This window comes from Arachis duranensis, chromosome 8, assembly GCF_000817695.3.
Source record: "Arachis duranensis cultivar V14167 chromosome 8, aradu.V14167.gnm2.J7QH, whole genome shotgun sequence".
Taxonomy (NCBI): Eukaryota; Viridiplantae; Streptophyta; class Magnoliopsida; order Fabales; family Fabaceae; genus Arachis; species Arachis duranensis.
The window spans coordinates 31,901,558-31,922,769 of NC_029779.3; the positions used below are offsets into that span (position 1 = coordinate 31,901,558).

At 32.4% G+C, this 21,212-nt stretch overlaps 1 protein-coding gene across 1 annotated transcript; it reads left to right on the plus strand.

Annotated features, from left to right (window-relative positions):
• The first annotated feature begins 476 nt into the window (after nucleotides 1-476).
• On the plus strand, nucleotides 477-2,216 carry LOC107462169 (ethylene-responsive transcription factor ERF054). The gene has a single exon (XM_016080733.3). The coding sequence runs from the start codon at nucleotides 834-836 to the stop codon at nucleotides 2,073-2,075; it is 1,242 nt and encodes a 413-aa protein (XP_015936219.1). The 5' UTR covers nucleotides 477-833; the 3' UTR covers nucleotides 2,076-2,216.
• Nucleotides 2,217-21,212: the final 18,996 nt, after the last annotated feature.

Genomic DNA, 21,212 nt, shown 5'->3' on the forward strand with positions numbered 1-21,212 from the left:
TAAGAGACTTTCCAATAAGGTTTCTTTTTCCTTTTTATATATAAATTTCTTCAACTTAAGATGAGATAGTGACAGTGACTATTTATTATTATTGGATTCAATTATGAATTTTATCATCTATTATTTATGTATTTCCTCAATGTTTTTTCTATTTTTTGCATTTAAAAAGTGTTTGAAATGTAAACTAAAAAAATACAAATAATATTATTTTGGAACTATTTCAATTTTATTTTACGTAGAATTAGATATTTGAAAGAAAAAATTTGTAAATTTCTTAGTTATTCGTACATAAAGATAGATTTTAATACATAATAAAATGAAATTAACCTAATTTAATTTTAAATGGATTTCTTTTAATTATTTTTTATAGTAAATATAAAAGAATTTAAAAATTCTTACACTTAGAATTAAACATAGATGATAGCCAAAACCCCAAAAAAGAAAAAAGAAAAAGATTTATGGTGTGATATAAAAGGTGTTTGCCCCAACCTCTCCTTGTTTCTCCTCAGCACTGCTTTCAGAATTCACCACCCCAAGTTTCTGACTCAGAAGAAGCCATCTTCATTCTTCACTATTATTCTCCTGCCTCTGATTCCCGCTCGCTCTCTACTCTCTAGATTTTTTTCCAATTCAATCCAGATATGGGTATTGGGTACTTTCAAAGATTATAGCTTTGGTATCCGATCCTGTTTTTGATTTCGATCGGATGCACCTCCCCACACTCCTAAATCTGAATCTCCCTTTTTTTATTTGCTTTTTGCTTCGTTGTGATTTTGATTCCAATTCTTTTTTTCTTCTTCTTTGAAAAGAGAGAGCGGAGGGATTAATTGGCCATGGATGAAGCTAATAATAATAAGAACAGCAACAGTGGCAGCAGGTTCAGGAACATGGGTGTGGATGATGACAGTGATGCACACAAGGTTTTTGATGAAATGAATGATCCAACCTTCTTTCAGAGGGCTCAATGGAAGCCAGTTTTTGATGAAGCTTCCGTCTTACATAACAGACCTCTCAAGAAGATTCGAAGCCCTCAACGTTCTTCTTCTTCTTCCCCTCAACAACCTCTTCCTTCTCCTTCTTCTTCTTCCTCCTCTGTTCCTCCATCTTCACAATCATCAAGAATAGTGTTTCCTTTTGCGTTTGATCCCTCACAACAGAACCCCATGCAAATGCAGTTCCCTTACCAATACGGAACAAGAACAGATACCCCTTTCATGCACCCACCAATGCAACCAACAACGCAGAACAACCAAATGATTTCTTTCGGTTCTCAATCTCATCATCCGCAACAGCAACATAACATGAACATGGTGAACACAGTGTATCAACCGCAAATGCTACAACAACAGAATCAGCAGCAGATTCTTCAGTATTGGAGCGAAGCACTGAACCTAAGTCCAAGAGGGAGAATGATGATGATGAACAACAGGTTGAGGCCACCGTCGCAGCCGTTGAACACGACGAAGCTTTATAGAGGTGTGAGGCAACGCCATTGGGGGAAATGGGTAGCTGAGATTCGTCTACCTCGAAACAGAACTCGACTCTGGCTCGGCACCTTCGACACTGCAGAAGATGCTGCCATGGCCTATGATCGCGAGGCCTTCAAGCTTAGAGGTGAGAATGCACGCCTCAACTTCCCTGAACTCTTCCTCAACAAAAAGGATGATGATAATAATGATAAGAATCAAGAAGAAGCACCTTCTGATGCTCCTACTACTTCATCTCCTTCCTCTTCTATTACAACAACAAAGCAAGTTGAAGAGGTTTCTGAAGGAGGGAATGCGAATGTGGAGAAGAGTCCCATAGAAGAGGGTAATGAGAATTCAAGAAGTGTGAGTGAAGGGGTTTCTCAAGAACTGGTGTGGGGAGAGATGTCTGCATGGTTCAATGCTATTCCTTCAGGTTGGGGTCCAGGTAGTCCTGTTTGGGATGATTTGGACACTTCCAACAATAGTTTCCTTTTGCAACCTCAGGTTCCTTTTGGTCTCAACAACTCAAATCAGCACCAACAACAAGAACAAGATGGATTCAATGATAATCATGATGCTGCTGATGTTCATATACAACAAGATTGAGGCCTTTCTTCTGGAAGGATCAGGATTCAGAACTCACTTTTTCCCTTTCTCTCCTTCAAACAACCCTAATTTGCTTGATTGGAATTTCCATTTTAGTCATTTGTACATTAAAAGTGAACCGTCAAGAGTGGACACTGCTACTGATACTTTGTACGTATCAGTAACAACATCCTAATTTTGACGGTACTTTTTGATGTATAAAATCATGGTTTTAAATATTATTATCTCCACTGCTAGCTCAACAAAACTTAGTTTTTGTCCTCTCCCAGGTTGCAGATATTTTCACCAAAACAACCTGTGAACCTTCTTTGATTATTATTTCTTGATCATCATTCTTATATACCATAAACTCATCCCTTCTATGAACTTGAAACTCTCAATCATGTGTGATGTAAGGCTCCATGTTTTTCTGGGCCTTCCACCACCATTTCTGATGATATGATCAATTTTACATATTTTACTTTGATGATACACACACTCTTAGATTTCCTTCTCATGAGTAGGTCCATGCGTTTTATGAGCCATGTTTTTCAGCTCCAACGCTGATGGATTCATCATATCTATTTCATTTCTTTCTATCTTAGTTTATATTTTTGTACATTGTGGAGTTTGTTATATGTATGTATCCTCTCTAGTTGTTCTAGTAATATATCCACCACTTTGTAGTATGCAACGCACTTTCCAATTTCCATATCATATTTTGCTTTTGGACCACCTTTCTATCGTTTTGTCCTTAGTATTCATATTGGTACACCTGCTTTTGACAAAAAAATCACAACAAAAACATATATATTCCATCCACCAATTTGGTGTAATTTTTAATCAATATATTTCAACAGAAAAAAAAAATATATATGTATGTGAAATTCATGAGTGGTGAATTATACACTTAACAATTGCATATATAGCATCTTTTGCTTTTTTGTTTTTTTTACTGTATCTTCTAATCAAAGTTGATTTAGGATCTGTTAAATTGTTACTGGTTAATAATTTGTTGTATATCTAATATAAAATTTGAATTTCTGAGAGTTACTTAAACAAACAAGTAAACTATTTAATCGACTAGTTTAAAATTAGTTGTATGTTTTGGAGACGTTGTACTTGCTCACATCCTTTATGGAACCAGTGAATTTTCTAATTACCTGAAAAAAAAGATATAAGCTCAAAATGGAAGATCTGCATTGGTATGTGATTCAATATGAAAGTAAGAGAGAAGTAGGATCTGGTTCTTGTGATATTCAAAGGAGAAAATGTTGACTAAAAGGGAATCTACTATGACAAGGTCACCACTCACAGCACCGTCCTTGCGAAACACTATGAATTTCTAGTTCCCATATGTTTGACCACGCCCAGCATCATATCTAATGTGTAAACCACGCAATGATTTGTGTTACATATTAAATATATCAAAATATTATTTTTTATCCTTTTAATCAATGCTTTTAGAAACTTTTAGCTAAACTCTCTTCAAGATTAGGCTTATTGAAAAAGATTAGCATAGTTAGAGTGGATATTAAGTTATTAACACTCCATTTTTGTGTCAGAATTTTGTATTATCTAAATGTGAGAAGGATATTGGTGTGAATAAACACGTGATTTATACATATTTATGTTGATATAGTTTATCGTGTAACGTAAATGATCCCTGATTCCCTTCAATATATAAAAAGATTAGCATAAGTTTAATATATCCCAAATTTCACATAGTACAGACTAGAGAGAATTATTATGCTATTGCTATTTAGCCAATAATACAAGAGAAGTGCGTCATTGGGACTTGGTTTAGAAGATAAAAGTGTATTACTTAATTTATAGATGCCACAAAAATTAAAAATTTCCTAACATGTTAAGAAGAGTATTCTAAATGGAATGTATTTTCTTATACTTATATACTTCAAATAAGTATTCCTTGTTCACCTTTCACTTAGAGCTAGATACATGTAATAATTAACTAAAAACAAGATCAACTAACACTACATCTTGAAAAAAAATAAAGCAGCATTAAATACAACAGTTTCTAAGAAAAATAATTAATATCACTTTGAAAAACTATTGAAAATAACATTCAATATATACTAAAATATGAAAATAATTTTTCATTGAAAATGGTCCATCCACCATTTATAAGATTCTTAAGTGCTTAACAAAACCGCGAAATTATTGAGGCTAATCATGATGAGTTGTGTTGTACTTTTCATGCTTTGGATTAAGAATGCCACCAAAAATATGGTTAGCCTGGAATTGTCTCTTGTTATCTCTAAATACAAATGAAGACAAAGGTAAACACGCCTTTTCCACGTTAATTATTTCACTTAAATATTTTATTTTCAAAGAGTGCTTAACTATGATGGCCCACTTGTGGGCCCACTCACCGGCCCATGAGATCATCTCTCAAATATCTTACTCGTGACGGCACGATAACGATGAGGCTTTACCAATTACCATTATTATCATTATGATTATCAATCACGATTTTAGTTCATAATCATGCATTATGGTGCTAATTAAAAAAATACTATTGCTACACTAAATACTCTTGATATTCGTGTATAAAATTACGATTGTTTTTAATTAATCGTACATTTAATTTATTTTTTAATTAATAAAACAAAGAGAATCTGTGTATAATTATTAAAAAAATACATATTAATGTTAAAACAGTATTTATTATAAAAAATGTAAATATAACGAAATTAATTAAAAAATACGATTATCAATAGCAAGTATCATGAGTTTTTTTAGGACTAATACCTGAAAAAAGTAAATCAAAAGATTAACACCTGAAAAATGTTTTATAAAACCTTGAATTATTCCACTATAATAATATTTTTTTAAAAAAATATATGATCAAAGATCCAATTAAATTTTTAATTATAGATATTTTTAATTTATAGAAAAATAGTCAATTCTAATATTTTTTATATTGATAATGACATAATTATAAAATTAAAAGTAATATAAGAGTTTAGTTGAATCTTAAAATTTAAAAATTTAATTATAAATTTAGTAAAATTATTAAAATTAATAGAATAATTAACCCTTTGTTAATTTTTATAGGGATGATTTTCCTAAAATTTTGTAATGCAGTACATTAGGCTTTTTTTTTAATTTAAAAAAAATATTTATCAATATATATCAAAATACAAAAGTTTATCAATTTGTATATTTAATGATATCTTCATAAACATAAAATACGAAAACTAAATTTATAATATTTTATTGGGACTATATCAGTCAAAATATGAAAAATTGAAACTCATATTTTTGCTAATAATATCAGCGAAAATGACATAGCAATTAGAGACTTGTCACCACAAAAAAATTAGGACTTCAAATTTAAATCGATTCAAATTAAATCGCTCGTTCAATTCAATTCAAACTAAAAATTGATTAAAATTGTATTAATTCAAAATTGATTTAGATCTTAATTTTTGTAAACCGTTGGATCGGATCGGATTCCAATCTAAATCGCACAATGTATTATAATATTATTATTTTATTATTATGTTTAGAATTATACTTATAACGTATTCAATTTATTATACATTCTTATATTTTTCATGTATTATTATTATTTAATAGATTTTTATATTCAAAATGTGATTTATTTATTTATTTTAACTAACCTATAATTTTATTTCTATTGTTATGTTATCGTTAATTTTTTAAAATATTGTTAAGACTTACTATATCATTGTTGGTTATTTGAAATTTAATGTTGAGACTTGTTATATATATTTAAATTTTTTTAATTTACAAAACTACAAATCCAATCCAATCCAAACCGCTCGAAATTAAATCGGATCAGATCAATTTTTTTTAAAAAATTATCCAATCCAAACCGCACCGCAAGTAAACATAATGTTCGAATCGAATGGATTTTTGACTCAAAACCGATCCAAACTGCACCGCGAATACTCTAATAGCAATTACCAGAAGCTCCAAGCGAAAATGTAAGGGTGTGTGTGGTTCAAAGATTAAATTTTATTACCAAGTAATCTCATTCCTAGGCATTATATTCCTAGGAATGAGATTACTTGGAATATATGATTTCTATATTTGGTTGTAAAATTTAATACATTAGAATATTATGTAATAATCCTAAGAATGACTAAATTTTTGTTTGGTTAAGTTTAAATATCTTGGTCATATATATAATATGTCAAAATTATCCTTAATCATTCTAATTAAAATATTAATGACTAAAAGTTAAATATTTTTTAAATTTACTAAAATACCCCTAATAATAAATATCTTAGTTAAAATTATTATTGATTCTAAATTTTTTTAAATTTATTAAAATACCCCTAATAACAAATATGTTTAGTTAAAATTATTATTGATTTTAATTTTTTTAAATTTACTAAAATATCCCTAATAACAAATAATTTAGTTAAATTATTATTGACTCTAAATTTTTTACTAAAATACCCCTAATAACAAATATGTTTAGTTAAAATTATTATTGACTCTAAATTTTTTTAAATTTACTAAAATACCCTAATATCAAATATCTTTAGTTAAATTATTATTGATTCTAATTTTTTTAAATTTACTAAAATATTCCTAATAACAAATATCTTTAGTTAAATTATTATCGACTCTAAATTTTATCTCCACTAATAAATTTACTATAATACCCTTAATAACAAATGTTTAATTAAAATTAATTTTATCATAATTAAATTAATGACTATGACAATGTAAAAGGAGTAGTGTTTATTTCAGATGATCCTCAACTAACTGAATGGCGACATCTCTATTCTCCTAGCATTGTAATTACTTCTAAAGATGCAAAATCAGTGATCAATTATACACAAAGCAACAAAAATCCAAAATCCACCATCAATTTTCAACAAACATTTCTTGGAATCAAGCCATTACCAGTTGCTACACATTCTAGTTCAAGAGAAACTTTAACTAGTTTTCCATGGATCTTAAAACCTTATATTCCTCACAAAACAATAGCAACAATTGGCACAAATGTCTTCCTATCAAGTCACTATAATATTCAATAAAAATTCAAAAATAGCAATATTTAAAGCAATTTCTTCAAAAATGGCAAAAGTTTCCCCGATTGAAGTTGGAACACCATGTCGATAAGACTATTGTCCCTTAGAATGCTAAGGCCAGCCTTCATTCTATCATCACCGCTCAAACCAGGAACATCTCTCAATAGTGCCATTAGCTTCATTCTGCGCTCAGCTCCTTCTTTCTCATGCTTAAAACAAGAAACCATATCAACTAAAGCGGCTGTATGTTCTTGATAAGCACCTTTCATATCTCTCATTGATTCTACTACTATGTCAATCACTTCCTCACTTTTGCTCCCTCTTTTTCTTTTATTCCTTTCTATATATGAAGCACTAGGAGCAGCAGAAGAACTAGGAGCAGCAGAAGCACCGGGAGCAACAGGAACACCGGGAGTTGGAGGCTCCTAAAAATTAAAAGCAACACTAGCAAGAACATCAGAAGATTATTCAATATTGATAGAAATAAAGAACAAGTAGCCTAACTGATTATACATGCTCTACACTTGTATATACAAGCATTATCTCTACCTTGGCCAGCAAGACTAACAACATTAACTAACTAAACAGAACCTAATAGAATATTAGCTACCCTGATTCTAATTCTGTTTGCATAATTACTAAACTGATGAGGCTGAGGTTTGGATGAATAAAAAAAATTCTTCTTGAAGATATGTATCTATATTCCTAAAAATTGAAAATAATGTTGACAAATGAGTAATAAATTCAACTGTTGCTTATGGGATAAACTATATCAACTTGCATACAACAATCAATGAATAAGACACAACTATTATTATATTATTTTTTTCTTTTACACCATGGAAACCAATTTTTAATATGAAACTAATGGCAAAAGAATTTTAAATTTAGCATGTTTAATCCAATAAAAAAAGGAAAAATTTTTATATTAAATTTTCAGTAATATCCAAAAAAAATTGTAAGTTAAAAGCTTAAGTTGAGTTCTATTGAATTTATAATTTAGTATATGAGTATGAGGTAATTTAAAAATAAAGGAAATGAATTTTGATTAAATTCATAATATATATCAAGAAAGATAATGTTAACAATTTTTTAACAATTCAATATTGAAACTTGAGTAATGAAGTAAAAAACAGAACCCTACTTTTTTAACGATTAGTGACTCCTACACATCAAAAAGTATACACATTATGCCATATAGCTATAAGCTAAGCTATAGGGAAACAATCGCAATAATAACAATCCATGTGCTAAATGCCATGGTATTCAGAAAAAGTAAAGCTGTTTTATCAATTTTTATAAACTTGAAGTAAGGAATCACACAACTATGAGATATATTGCAGCAAACCAACCCTCACTTGAATGACATTTGTTCGTTCCCATCGTAAATAGTAAAAATTAGTCATAAAATTAGTAATAACGAGTTTTATCCAAATTTTCATAGAAATATTTTTCAGTGGATTGAAAACCAGATCGAGAATTCAAGATAGACAGATAAATTTCTCTCAATCCATTTTTATATTTGTAGTGTGAATTTTATAATTACTTTTTCTGTTTTCTATCGACAACAGGACAGTGGTACTCAACATCAATGAGAATGCTGTTCAGCTATGCACTTCTTGTGTTCTGTACTTTGATAATAATCAAATATACATGTGCTATCGGCTATCTTTCCCTCAAGAAATAACTTTAAGCTACACCTATTAATCCTTGACTACATTGAGATAGTAGAACATAAATCTAATTTTGAGACATGCTCTTGAACAACGTATCAAGTGTAAATCTTAGCAATTTTGTTAATTTTAAGTTAGAAACTGGAGATACACACCTAGTAAAACAAGGAAGCTACAATCTCTCGATAAATAATACAATAGTTGTGGTTTTTAGCCAACCTGAAAATTGACAGGCTCCTACGGCTCAGACTTAACAAGCTCCTCGATAGAATTTCGGTAATTAGCAATCAAGTCTCTGTAACAAGAAGAAAAATAAATACGTGTTTAGCATCAAAATTTAAAGCTTCTTTGATTTCTTCCAAATGTTACAGAGCATCTTCACAGATATGTATGCAGTTCTCAGTTGTCACACCCCACAAGAAACATATGATTAGTAAAACCAGGTTAGAGTTATCTTTTTTTTAGCTCTCAGTGACATAATTGCAAATATCTGGCAGAGTAAAAGAATTACAAGCAATTTTGGTTCTTGAAAAACAATAAAAAAACAGCAAACACATGACTAGGTGATGTGCTCCAAAACTCAATCACCAATTCACCATCTAACCTTCAGTTTCTCCCCTTAAATTTCAAACACCAAAACTCAAAAGCACTCACTGTGGAAAACAACTTTTCAACTTGTGACCTTATGAAGAGAGATCGAAAGTGAAAGAGAGACAGAGGGATAGAGAAAGAACCGTATGCGAAGCACTAGAGAAACGGTGGCAAAGCTTCCTCGTCGACGGCGAACTCGACGCCAAGCAAGAGAGTGACGGAGGAGAGAGACCAAACGCGAACACGCGACGCAGAGGATCCGACTAGAGGCGCGGCAGCGACGACGGCAAGCATACAGTCGCGGTGAACTGATGTGAGCTGCGATGATGGAACACGAACATAAACGAACGATTGAAGTGAATTTCCTTCTAGAATAAGGTGACGGGTGGTTGTGCAAACTCAAATCGGTGGCGAGACGGTGCTGATGCCGGTGGAGCTTCCATGAATTTGGGGAAGAAGCTTGGCTAGGTTTTAGTTTCGATGTGGGAAGGGCTCTGCTAGGGTTTTGGTTTCTAATCAAATGAGGAGTAAAAATCTGAAAAGAAGGGTTGGAGTGAAATTAACAAGGGTATTTTGGTCTTTTCACTTTATTATACACATTCCATTTCCATTGGAATTAAAGATAACTAGGGGGAAGATGGAAATGAAATGGGTTGGATTTTGATTTCAGAAAATAAAACATACCCAGAAATAATTTTTTAAATTTTGAACCAAATATGAGAATAAGATATTCCCATCTCAAAATTCTTGGGAATATACTTGTATTCCCTCCGACCACACCCACCCTAAGGGTAATGAGATTTACCAAATCACAAATGTTCAACCATTTCCAACACTAGTGTTGCTTTCATTCATTTCTATGCAAGATAATAGGATTTTCCTTCAAGTATTTTTTGGAAAGAAATCACCTTTCTTTCCTCTCCGATTAAAAAGAAAAAAAATGCTTAAACGAAGATTTAAGCATTAATTAATCATTACTATATTTGCTTAAAAATAATTCTTTATTTTTAAATATTTACACGATTGAATAATCTGTACTAAAATGAAAATTTTGAACTGAAAAAATTAATAATATCAGTCAAATTAGACTCCTACATGGCCAGTTTCAAACATTTCTAGGAAGTTGTATTTTCAAAAATAAAATTCCATTTCCCTTGCATTTCAACTTTCAGCTTCTGCGTAAATGTTATTGCATTTTCGCTGGTATTATTAGTAAAAATAGAACTTCATATTTTTACTGGTATAGTCATAAAAAATACTATAAATTTGCTTTTCGCATTTTATACTTACTGCTAAATACACAAATTGATAAATTTTTATATTTTAATATATACTCATAAATAAGAGAATTTTATTTAAATAAAAAAAGTACACTAAGCATGTCCAATAATAGTCAAAATTGTCCCTTTTTTTTTAAAGTGATTTCGAGTTTAATTCAGCGAAATTAAAAACACGTGCTAAAAAGTTGGTTATAGCTTCTATTAATCAAATTTCTGATCATAGAATTTGAGTACAAAACTTAAAAAACCACGATTACGATGATAAATATGTTAAAGGTAATAATTAACGATGAACAAAATATCTGGCACGATGCTAGATTACTAGTGACGTAGCCATATAGTTTTGTATGATGCTGATCCTTCTCTAAACCAAACCCAATAATTTTTATGTCACTGTTGAGACTCTGGCTGCTATCAACATTTTCTTCATTTAATTAAAACAAAGTTTGAACCAAACAGGAAATTTGCGTGCAATTTTTCTTCCTAGAACAGTAGATTGGGTAAGCTCTTCTTAATGAATTCCATAACCTTCTTAATTAATTAAGCCGCTACTTCAGCTCAAAGAATTCATGAAAAGCATCTAGATTTAGAAAGAAGAGGGTTCAGTTAATGGTTTATAGTTTATACACGTACTCATTTAATAAAAGAAATACACACGTAATAATGAATGGAAACTGTACATGATATGAACTAGGTATATAAAGTGTTCAACAACATTTATATTAAGGTTGGGAAAATTCTATTGATCTTCTTTTAAAGGGTTTATAAAATTCATCATAATCCTCTCTGTTTTCATTCACAACATAAGTTAGGAGGGGTTATATTAGTATTATCATTTAGTGTGTTTAATATCACATGTAGAAAATATAAAAGTACCAAGTGTATTATTACATAGATTTCATGAAAGGTCAATATATATTTGTGGAGATTAAAAAAATCAAATCAAATTTTACTCATTTTAAAAATGCATTATAATTTATAAGTGTTTATTGAACTTTTAAGGATGTAACCCACAAGATTAATGCAAATGCATCCCAAAAGGAGGAATGCATTATAATTTATAAGTGTTTATTGAACTTTTAGAAAAATGTCTTGAATATTAGTGGATTGTATGATACTGGAGCCCAAGGAAAACTATGATGTTTGTGACATGACCACATTGATTCGGGTATTCTTTTTGGTCAGATATTTGGGTTTTTTTTGTTGTCCACAGTATTTCTTAATTCACGGGATAAGGATTAATTCGTTGCAGATCTGAACTTTATTTAAGAGTCTGTCACTGGTCAATAAATTTTACATACATAAAATAAAATTTGAATCTTCGATAATTACTTAAACGGACGAGTAAATTGATCACTTAACCAATCCAAGTTTAGGTATTAGAGTTTTTTTTTTTTGGTAAATAGGTATCAGAGTTTTTACTTTTTAGTGAGACATGACACCCAACATGGGATATACTAGAAAATGGGTAATGGGCCTCCAACGTGTGTTAGTTAACCATTTATCATAAGCCCATTCTATTAGCCCATAAGTCTTTTATGACAAAAACAAAATGCACATATGCTAGAGACCCAGAGTGCTATTTTACATATAGGGTGGCTTTTACTATGTTGTTTGTATAAAGTGTCTTTTTATATATTTACCCAAAAAAAAGTCTATATATATATATATAAAATAATTTACATTGTTTATATCATCATATATAATAACCAGAAAAAATAAATAAATAAATAAGACGGTGGGACTCATTCTTAAATATTTTTTTTTCTTTTTCTAATCGTAACCACACACTCACTCACTCACCTCTCACAGCTGCACACACCCTCTTCTTCATAGCACACACATCCATACTCGACGGAAAAAGAAAGAAAGAAAAGGATAAGAGAGAAAAGGAAAAACTGCGAGAAAAGAAGGGAGGAGGAAGGAGCGAGCTGTCCATACCGAGCCACCACGCGAGGAGAGAGAGCCGCACCTCATTACCACCGGCCTGGAGCTCGCCATTTGTGTCTCGTCACGTCGCCGCCATCTGCGTCCAGCTCGCCGCTGTCACGTCGCCATCAGAGGCCAGAACCGAGAGAGATGTGTCTGAGAGAGGGGACGAGCGCAAGATAGGAGACACGGAAGAAGGACTGCCACCGTTCTGCCTTGCCGCCGTCGAACTGCAACAATGCCGCGCCTTCATCGCCGCTGAGCTTCAACCGCTGCTATGGCAAGTCGTCATCACCATTGTTGATAGAGAAGAGAGAGCTCAAAGAGAGAGAAACAAGATGGGCGAGATGAGCCACCGTGAATAGAGGGCTGTTCCGTCACCGCTGTTGCATCGCCGTTTGGGTGAACCTTGGTTGCTACTGGAGCTGAACCGTTCCTGTCACTAATCCAAACTATTGCTAGCTCCACCTTGTCACTGCCCCAATCCAAATTTTGCACTCATTCGTTCCATTCTACTTCAATCCTCCTTACCTTAGATTTTGGCACTTCGGGTTCGGTATCTTCGGTCCCTTGAGACAAAGTTGTGAGTAGGCTTTACAATCATAATTGTTTGATTGTGCATCTATAATTATTTTGACATATATCTATTACGACATTTGAGTTATACTCACTATATTTTTCTTTAACGATTTTAATTTGATTAGAATAATTGATTTATTAGAATTAAATAATTCTTTTTTCTAAAGTTTATACTTTCGAAACTATACATGAGTCCATATATATTTTTTATGAAGTTTTGCATTATTCCAAATGTTTGATTTTACTTGAATATCTTTTTTTTTGAAGCATGTAAGTATTTGTTAATACTCACTTATTTTAAAGATTGTGAAATATGTTTGAAATTTCTTATGATTGAAAAAGTATGATTGGAAAAGATTTCTGATGAGAAAATATTATTTGATTTGATTCGATACGTTATATATTTGAAAGATCAAAGATTTATTGTATTTGAAATTATATGTTTTGAATTAGTTTGGAAGGCTCGTATTAGAAAACCGTAGTTAACAGCGGTTATGACGTTGACCTAGATGCATCTGGCTTAGACCTCAGCTAACAGAGGCGTTACTAGCCTAACGTGTAGGCCGGACATTGGATCTGTTATTCCGTACGGACACACTAGGGGAAAGGGCTACCCATAGAGGTGTAGCCACCCAAGTGTGAACTTTTGATTTGATTTCTGTACGAGAACTCTCTTATTGATTCACTTATGATTATTAACTACTATTTTCTAATTAAAGTTACTTTAATAATAATGTTTATATGGTCTCATGTCGATTATAGATGTATTTTCTAGTAACTGAGTTGTAAAACTCACCCTTTTTTTCTAAAAATATTTTTCAAAAACAAATACTTGACTATGTGAGACTTTCTATTCAAGAGTAACGATATGCAATGAGTACCTAATCTTTGTCGAATTCCTAGATGTATATCCTTCATATGTCACAAGCAGGATCTAACCATTCTTAATTATCATAATTTTGTTAAAAATGTATAATTATTTATTTTAGAACCTATATAATATTTGTAACTTTCTTATTCAACTTATATTTGAGTCGGTTAGATTTGCTAGGGAACTATTTTTCTGATTGCCAATCATGGCTCATTTTGGAAATCGATTTTTGCTTCTCTTTTTCTTAGGAACCAATTGAAGGGTATGGGATTGCACCAAGACTATTTTCAAGATTTCGAGGTTGATATATCTTTGTTATATTATTCTTTCTCTTTCTACCCCTTAAATATTATAAAAATAACTTGATTATATAGTCGTTTCACTTTGGTTATGACCTTCAATGCTTTTCATTGGTTGCAACAATTTAAAATTTTGTTTAGAAGATATGATTTGAAAAAAGAAGAAGCTATACAAAAATACTCATGATCTAGATTAAATTTGTCTTTTCTATTGAATTTTTCTGCCATATTTATTTTCTAGCATTAATGGTTGGTGCAAAGTTCAATTTAAAGCTATTTTTTTGCAGCGTTATGTTCGCTGATTTGGTTGAGTAATATTGTCCATGTAATCGAGTTAGATACTTAGATATGAAGTTGGTGACTATTACCTGGAGTTTGAATTCCCTAGATATTTTCTTTTGTCTCTTCTATTTTCTTTCCATGTATTTAATATGAACATGTCAATTCCTGTTTCTTTGCAGGGTTGTCTTCCAATCGATACTTTTGACTACCATACTCATTCATATGGTGATTTCTAACTTGGTATAGCAGTTTGTGTTTCGTTCTTAATGATTTTTACTATTAGCTTTTAGAATGATGATAGGCCCAACCTGTTGTTCTCCTATCCTAGTAGTTGACACACTTTTAAGATAGGAGAGTAAGTGTTTAATGAGCATTTATTGGTCGTTGTTTACCATATATGTTGACTGTATCATATATACTCAATTTTGCTTTTTATCGCTTTTTATTTTTGGCCGAACACATAGAAGTTATTGGATTCGATCACACGAATGGTATAATTGTTTATGCTTCCAACTATCTCTGACCAGAATCACGCGGTGCATCGGTTGTGGGGGTTATCAAGGATAAGAGGATTTGATTTTAGTTTTAACTTTTTTGGTGGTGTTTTCTCTTTGGATGAGATATTGGAATTGAATCGTGAACGTGCTTTTGTGCAGTTAAATGACCGAGTGTATTGGAGATTAACTTTGGAGATTCAGGAGCAAGATTTTGTCTACACATATTTTTTCCAACTCAACTTTGCCTTTATTCTCACCTTGTATTTTTGTTTGATCTAGTCTTATGTTAGTTTGACAAGGATTTTCTTTCACTTATCTTTGGCTTTCTGTACATGTGTTTGCCATATTTGGTCACACTAACCGTAATTGGAAAATTTTGCTTGAACGCTGTGAGGGGTTTGAATTATGTTAAAATTATTATGAATTGTTGTGCTGAAAACTTAAAATGTTCTTGTATATGAAGTATTGAAGGATCTCTTCTTGGATGGTTTAACTAAGATTTTGTACTTAAATGAGTTGAATGTACATGTAAATTTTGACATAAAGGACAACAAGAAAATAAATAACATCTTGTCACATTTTACACTATCTATCTATCATTTATAGTCAAGTAATTTCTATTTTTATACTAGTGTGCTTATTAACTAAAGCCATGATAATAATAATAATAATAATTTACAAGAGACTTATAGAGATTTCTGAATTAGGAAAAAAAGAGCAAATTAGTTTATGTGACAGTTAATGTTTTTATTTCTATGACTAATCGATTATATATTCTAAAATGTGGTGTCAAACCTTGAATTTATTATTTTACTTTGCTTCTCTGTTATTATTTCTATCTTATTGTTTGTGGTTTTGATTTATGAATGTTGTGGATACTCCATTTAGCTTATAAAAGTGCTGCTCTTCGTTTTCTTGCTTGTGATGCTACTGTTTCTTATTGTATTTTTTTTGTAACTTTCTTTACCCTAATGCTCCATTTTTGATTTATACATATAGATTTTAGGCCATGTATCTTGTTTCTCTTCTTTGATACTAAAAAATTGTGTCCTTTTAAATTAAAAATAAATTAGAAGTGATCTTTGTATGTATTTATTTATCTAGGCCATGTCTCCTAATTAATTAATAAGTTTTGATATTAGAAAGGTATTTTTAAATAAATAAATAAATAAATAAAAATTTTAAAGTACTTTTTTGATGAAAAAACTTTTATGATGAATGACAAGTGTTTTGATCTCAGTAGAAAATTTATATAAATTTGCAAATTTATCTTTATTATATGATTTTCATGAAGCTTGGATATATGATTTGAGTCTTAGATTAGCTATTTAAATGTATTGATCTCTTTAACCGGAAGGAATATGTTGCATTGTGTGGTTATGTTGTAATTAGTTGAACTTCTATAGTAGTTAATAAGCAAGCTATCATAACAATGTTTTAGGTCCGAGAAAGATTATCATTGAAATGATTTTGTTTCGTTGCTAGTGTATTCATTGTGTCCCCCTTTAATTCTATGATTGTCACAACTCTCTTTCCTATAATCATTACTCTCGAAAGAATTTTTTCATTCTAATGCATATCATTGTTTTCCTAAACTCTTGTAATAGTATTTCGTCTATAGTCTTGTTTTTGCATAATATTTATACACATTATTAAACTTATGGTTCCATAATGTGATTGTATTTATTTTGATTAAAGTTGTCAGAATGTTGCTTTTTCTCGTATTTCTAAATTTGTTATTCGTTGCATCAATGTTTAATTTTATGAACTATGTGTAACTTGTGCTGCTCACGCGATATTACATAATATATTGGTTTGAAATTCGGGGACCGAATTTCTAAAGAAGGGAAGAATGTAATAACCACAATAAATAAATAAATAAATAAGACGGCAGGACCCACTCCTAGATAATTTTCTTCTTTCTTTAACCCTAGCTACACACTCACTCACTCACCTCTCACCGCCGTACACACCCTCACTCATCTCACACCTTCTTCCTCACAACACACACACCCAGACTCGACGGAAAAAGAAAGAAAGAAAAGGGGAAGAGAGAGAGGGAAATCGCAAGAAGAGAAGGGAGGAGGAAGGAGGGAGTTGTCCAAGACGAGCCACCACGCGAGGAGAGAGAGCCGCGCCTCATCACCACTGGCCTGAAGCTCGCCGTTCGTGTCTCGTCGCATCGCCGCTAGCTGCGTCCAGCTCGCCGCTGTCGCGTCACCATCAGAGGCCAGAACTGAAAGAGATGCGTCTGAGAGAGGGGACGAGCGCAAGAGAGGAGACATGGAAGAAAAATGCCGCCGTTCTACGTCGCCGCCGTCGAACTACTATAGCGCCGCGCCTTGTCTCTGTCGCCGTTGAGCTTCAACCGCCACCATGCCAAGTCATCGTGGCCATTGTTGATAGAGAAGAGAGAGCTCGAAAAGAGAGAAACACGATGGGCGAGATGAGCCGCCGTGAATAGAGGGTTGTTTCGTCATCGCATCGCCAGCTCCACTTTGTCACTGCCCCAATTCAAATTCTACGCTCATTCGTTCCATTCTACTTCAATCCTCCTCACCTTGGATTTTGGCACTACGGGTTCGGTATCTTCGATCCCTTGAAACCACGTTGTGAGTAGGCTTTACAATTATAATCGTTTTATTGTGCATCTATAATTATTTTGACATATATCTATTATGATCTTTGAATTATACTCACTATATTTGCCTTGAACGATTTTAAATTGATTAATTAGAATAATTGATTTATTAGAATTAAATAATTTGTTTTTATGAAGTTTATTCTTTCGTAACTATACATGAGACCATATATATTTTTTATGAAGTTTTGCACTATTCCAAAATGTTTGATTTTACTTGAATATATGTTTTTGAAGCATTTAAGTATTTGTTGGTACTCACTTATTTTAAAGATTGTGAAATATTTTTGAAATTTCTTATGATTGAAAAAGTATGATTGGAAAAGATTTTTGATGAGAAAATATTATCTGATTTGATTTGATTTGATACGTTATATATTTGAAAGATCAAAGATTTATTGTATTTGAAATTATATGTTTTGAATTAGTTTGGGAGGCTCGTATTAGAAAACCGTAGTTAACGGCGGTTATGATGTTGACCTAGATGCATCTGACTCAGACCTTAGCTAGTAGAGGCGTTGTTAGCCTAACGTGTACGCCACACGTTGGATCTGTTATTCCATATAGACACACTAGAGGAAATGGCTACCTATAGAGGTGTAGCCGCCCAAGTGTGAACTTTTGATTTGATTTCTGTACGAGAACTCTCTTATTGATTCACTTATGATTATTAACCACTATTTTGTAATTAAAGTTACTTTAATAATAATGTTTATATAATCTCATGTCGATTATAGATGTATTTTCTAGTCACTAAATTGTAAAACTCACCCTATTTTTCTAAAAATATTTTTCAGGAATAAATACTCGACTATGTGAGACTTTCTATTCAAGAATAACGATATGCAATGAGTACCCAGTATTTATCGAATTTCTAAAGGTATATGTCCTATATGTCACAGGCAAGATCCAACTATTTTTAATTATCTTAATTTTGTTAAAAATATATAATTATTTATTTTAGAATCTGTATAAAATTTGTAGCTTTTTTATTCAATTTATATTTGAATCGATTAAATTTGTTCGAAAACTATTTTTCTAAGCGTCAATCATGACTCATTTTGAGCCGTGATAATTTGTATAACTTTTAAAGCAAATATTACTAAAGTCAGATATTTTATCCGTGTGATATTACAAAATTGAATAATTGAGAAAACTTATGTGGAGTAAGAGTTGGAAAAAGTGAACGCCCAAGCATGAGCGCAGAGGGCACAGTGCAGATGAAGAAAAGCAATATGCACACAAAGGGTGGATGATCCAAGAAACAAATATTTGAGTTTGTTCAAGATTGAATTTGAAAGAAGCTTAAAAGGGGAAGGAAAAATGTCTCTCAAAGGTTGGTAAAGAAGTGTTAATCAAATTCATCATCCAGTCCATACCTTCTTATATCATGGGATGTTTTCAAATTCCTAAGAGTCTTTGCCAACATATAGAAGGAATGGTCAGCAAGTTCTACTGGGGAAGCAAAAATGGAGAGAGAAAAATTCATTGGATAAAGTGGTCAAAGCTGTGCAGATCGAAAGAAGATGGAGGTAGGGGTTTTAGGAGTTTTGAGGCGTTTAATCAAGCAATCTTGGCGAAGCAAGGATGAAGGCTTATTTAAAATCCGGACTTTCTGGTAGCCAAACTGCTCAAAGCTAGATATTACAACAGGAAAAAATTTTTGAGATCAGATTTAAGCTACAATCCAAACTACATTTGGAGAAGTATAAGGGGAGCAAAGTGAGTGATACAAATGGGGGGTTTATGGAGAATAGGAACAGGCAAGTCAGTTAGAATTTTGGGGGATCCGTAGCTTCCTAATGAAAATGGGTTTAAGAGCTGGAGCTCATGTCCAAGCTTTGATAAGGAAACCACAGTGGATAACTTAATTAACCAAGAAACTCTACAATGGAAAGAACAACTCATAAGGCAAAATTTTCTAGCCTTTGAGACAGAAAATATTCTCAAAATTCTCATAGACATCAATCAACAAGAAGATTGCTTTTTTTGAAAAAATTCAGCAAACAGAGAGTATGAAGTGAAGAAGGCATACCACATGATTATGTTGCAAAACATAAATCAGACACAGGCAAGCGTCCAAAACCATTATCACACCTTTTCCTGGAAAGTGTTCTGATCAAAGCTCCCAAACGAACCTTTAATTTTGTCTAGCGGCTTATCTCCAAAGGTCTCCCCACAAAAATAAATCTGCAAAAAAGAGGGATAAACGACTCAACGCTATGCCCACGGTGTTGGCAACGAGAAGAAATTAAAACTCACCTCTTTAGAGATTGTCCTTGGCCACAGCAACTTTGGTTTGGATCTCCCTTTACCCTTCGGACTGTCTTTACAGAGGAGCAAATGCTGGAGGAGTGGATTGAAAAACTCCTAGAACAAATCAAAAAAAAAAGAAGAGGGGTTTATTTTTGGAGTGTCTTCATGGAATTTGGTGGGAGAGGAACAGGTTGCTCTTCGATGGAATCTCCTCCAACCCGGAAGAAGTCATCGAGCACGCTACCGCCAGGTTCTGCAAATTTGAAGAGACAGAGAATCATCGCTCTTCAACCACTGCAGCACCTCCACCGGGGAGTCTCAGTCACAGTTCATGGGAGGTGCCACCATCAGGAGCGTACAAGCTCAATTTTGATGCATCTTGTTCCAGCGATGGGGAGAGGGGAGCAGGAGCAGTAATTAGAGATGGTGAGGGAGTTATTATGGTAGCTGGCATATGGAAGCTCTCAACTGATTTATCAATTGCTGATGTAGAGGCAACCGCGTGTCTTCTTGGCCTAAATATGGCGTTACATGGGTGTTTTTTTGACATAATCATAGAGGGTGATAATATAAATATTATTAGGGGGCTTAGGAATGCTCAGTCTTACAAGAATAGTCTGGGCTTAATTCTCTTAAACTGCAATTATCTTTTGAATAGGTTTAGAACTTTTCAGATTTTTCGTGTAAAAGAGAAATGGAAATCTGGTTGCACATAGTTTAGCAAAACTGGCCCTATCCAATTTAGATACGATATGGGTGGAGGAAGCTCCTCTTGAAATTTGTAATATAGCCTATTTGGACTTGCTAGGCCCGCTTTAGTATAATACTCTCTTCTTCTTCAAAAAAAAAATAAATAAATAAACTACCATACCATATAGGGGTGGTAAAACGGGTTGGATCCCTCGGGTCGGTTCATTGAACTCGCTAAACAAAGTGGATCAGGCTAGATTTTGAAACCTATCAAACTAAAAAAATTCGAAAAACTCGCACCATCAAATTTATAGGTTTTGGTGGTGCGGGACGGGCGGTCAACTGGGTCAAGGATTTTTATTTTTATTTAATTTTTTAATAATTATTTTTTTATTAATTTTAATAAAAAATTTTTAAAATCAAGCGGACTAGGCCGCCAACCCGTCAATCCGCCATAAAGCATTAGGCGGAATGAATTGGGATGGATCGACCCCATATATAAATCGACCATATTAAATACGTATCCATTACTCATTA

Excerpts from the sequence above, each read along its gene's own strand:
- LOC107462169 (XM_016080733.3), top strand. The coding sequence starts at position 834 with ATGGATGAAGCTAATAATAATAAGAACAGCAACAGTGGCAGCAGGTTC.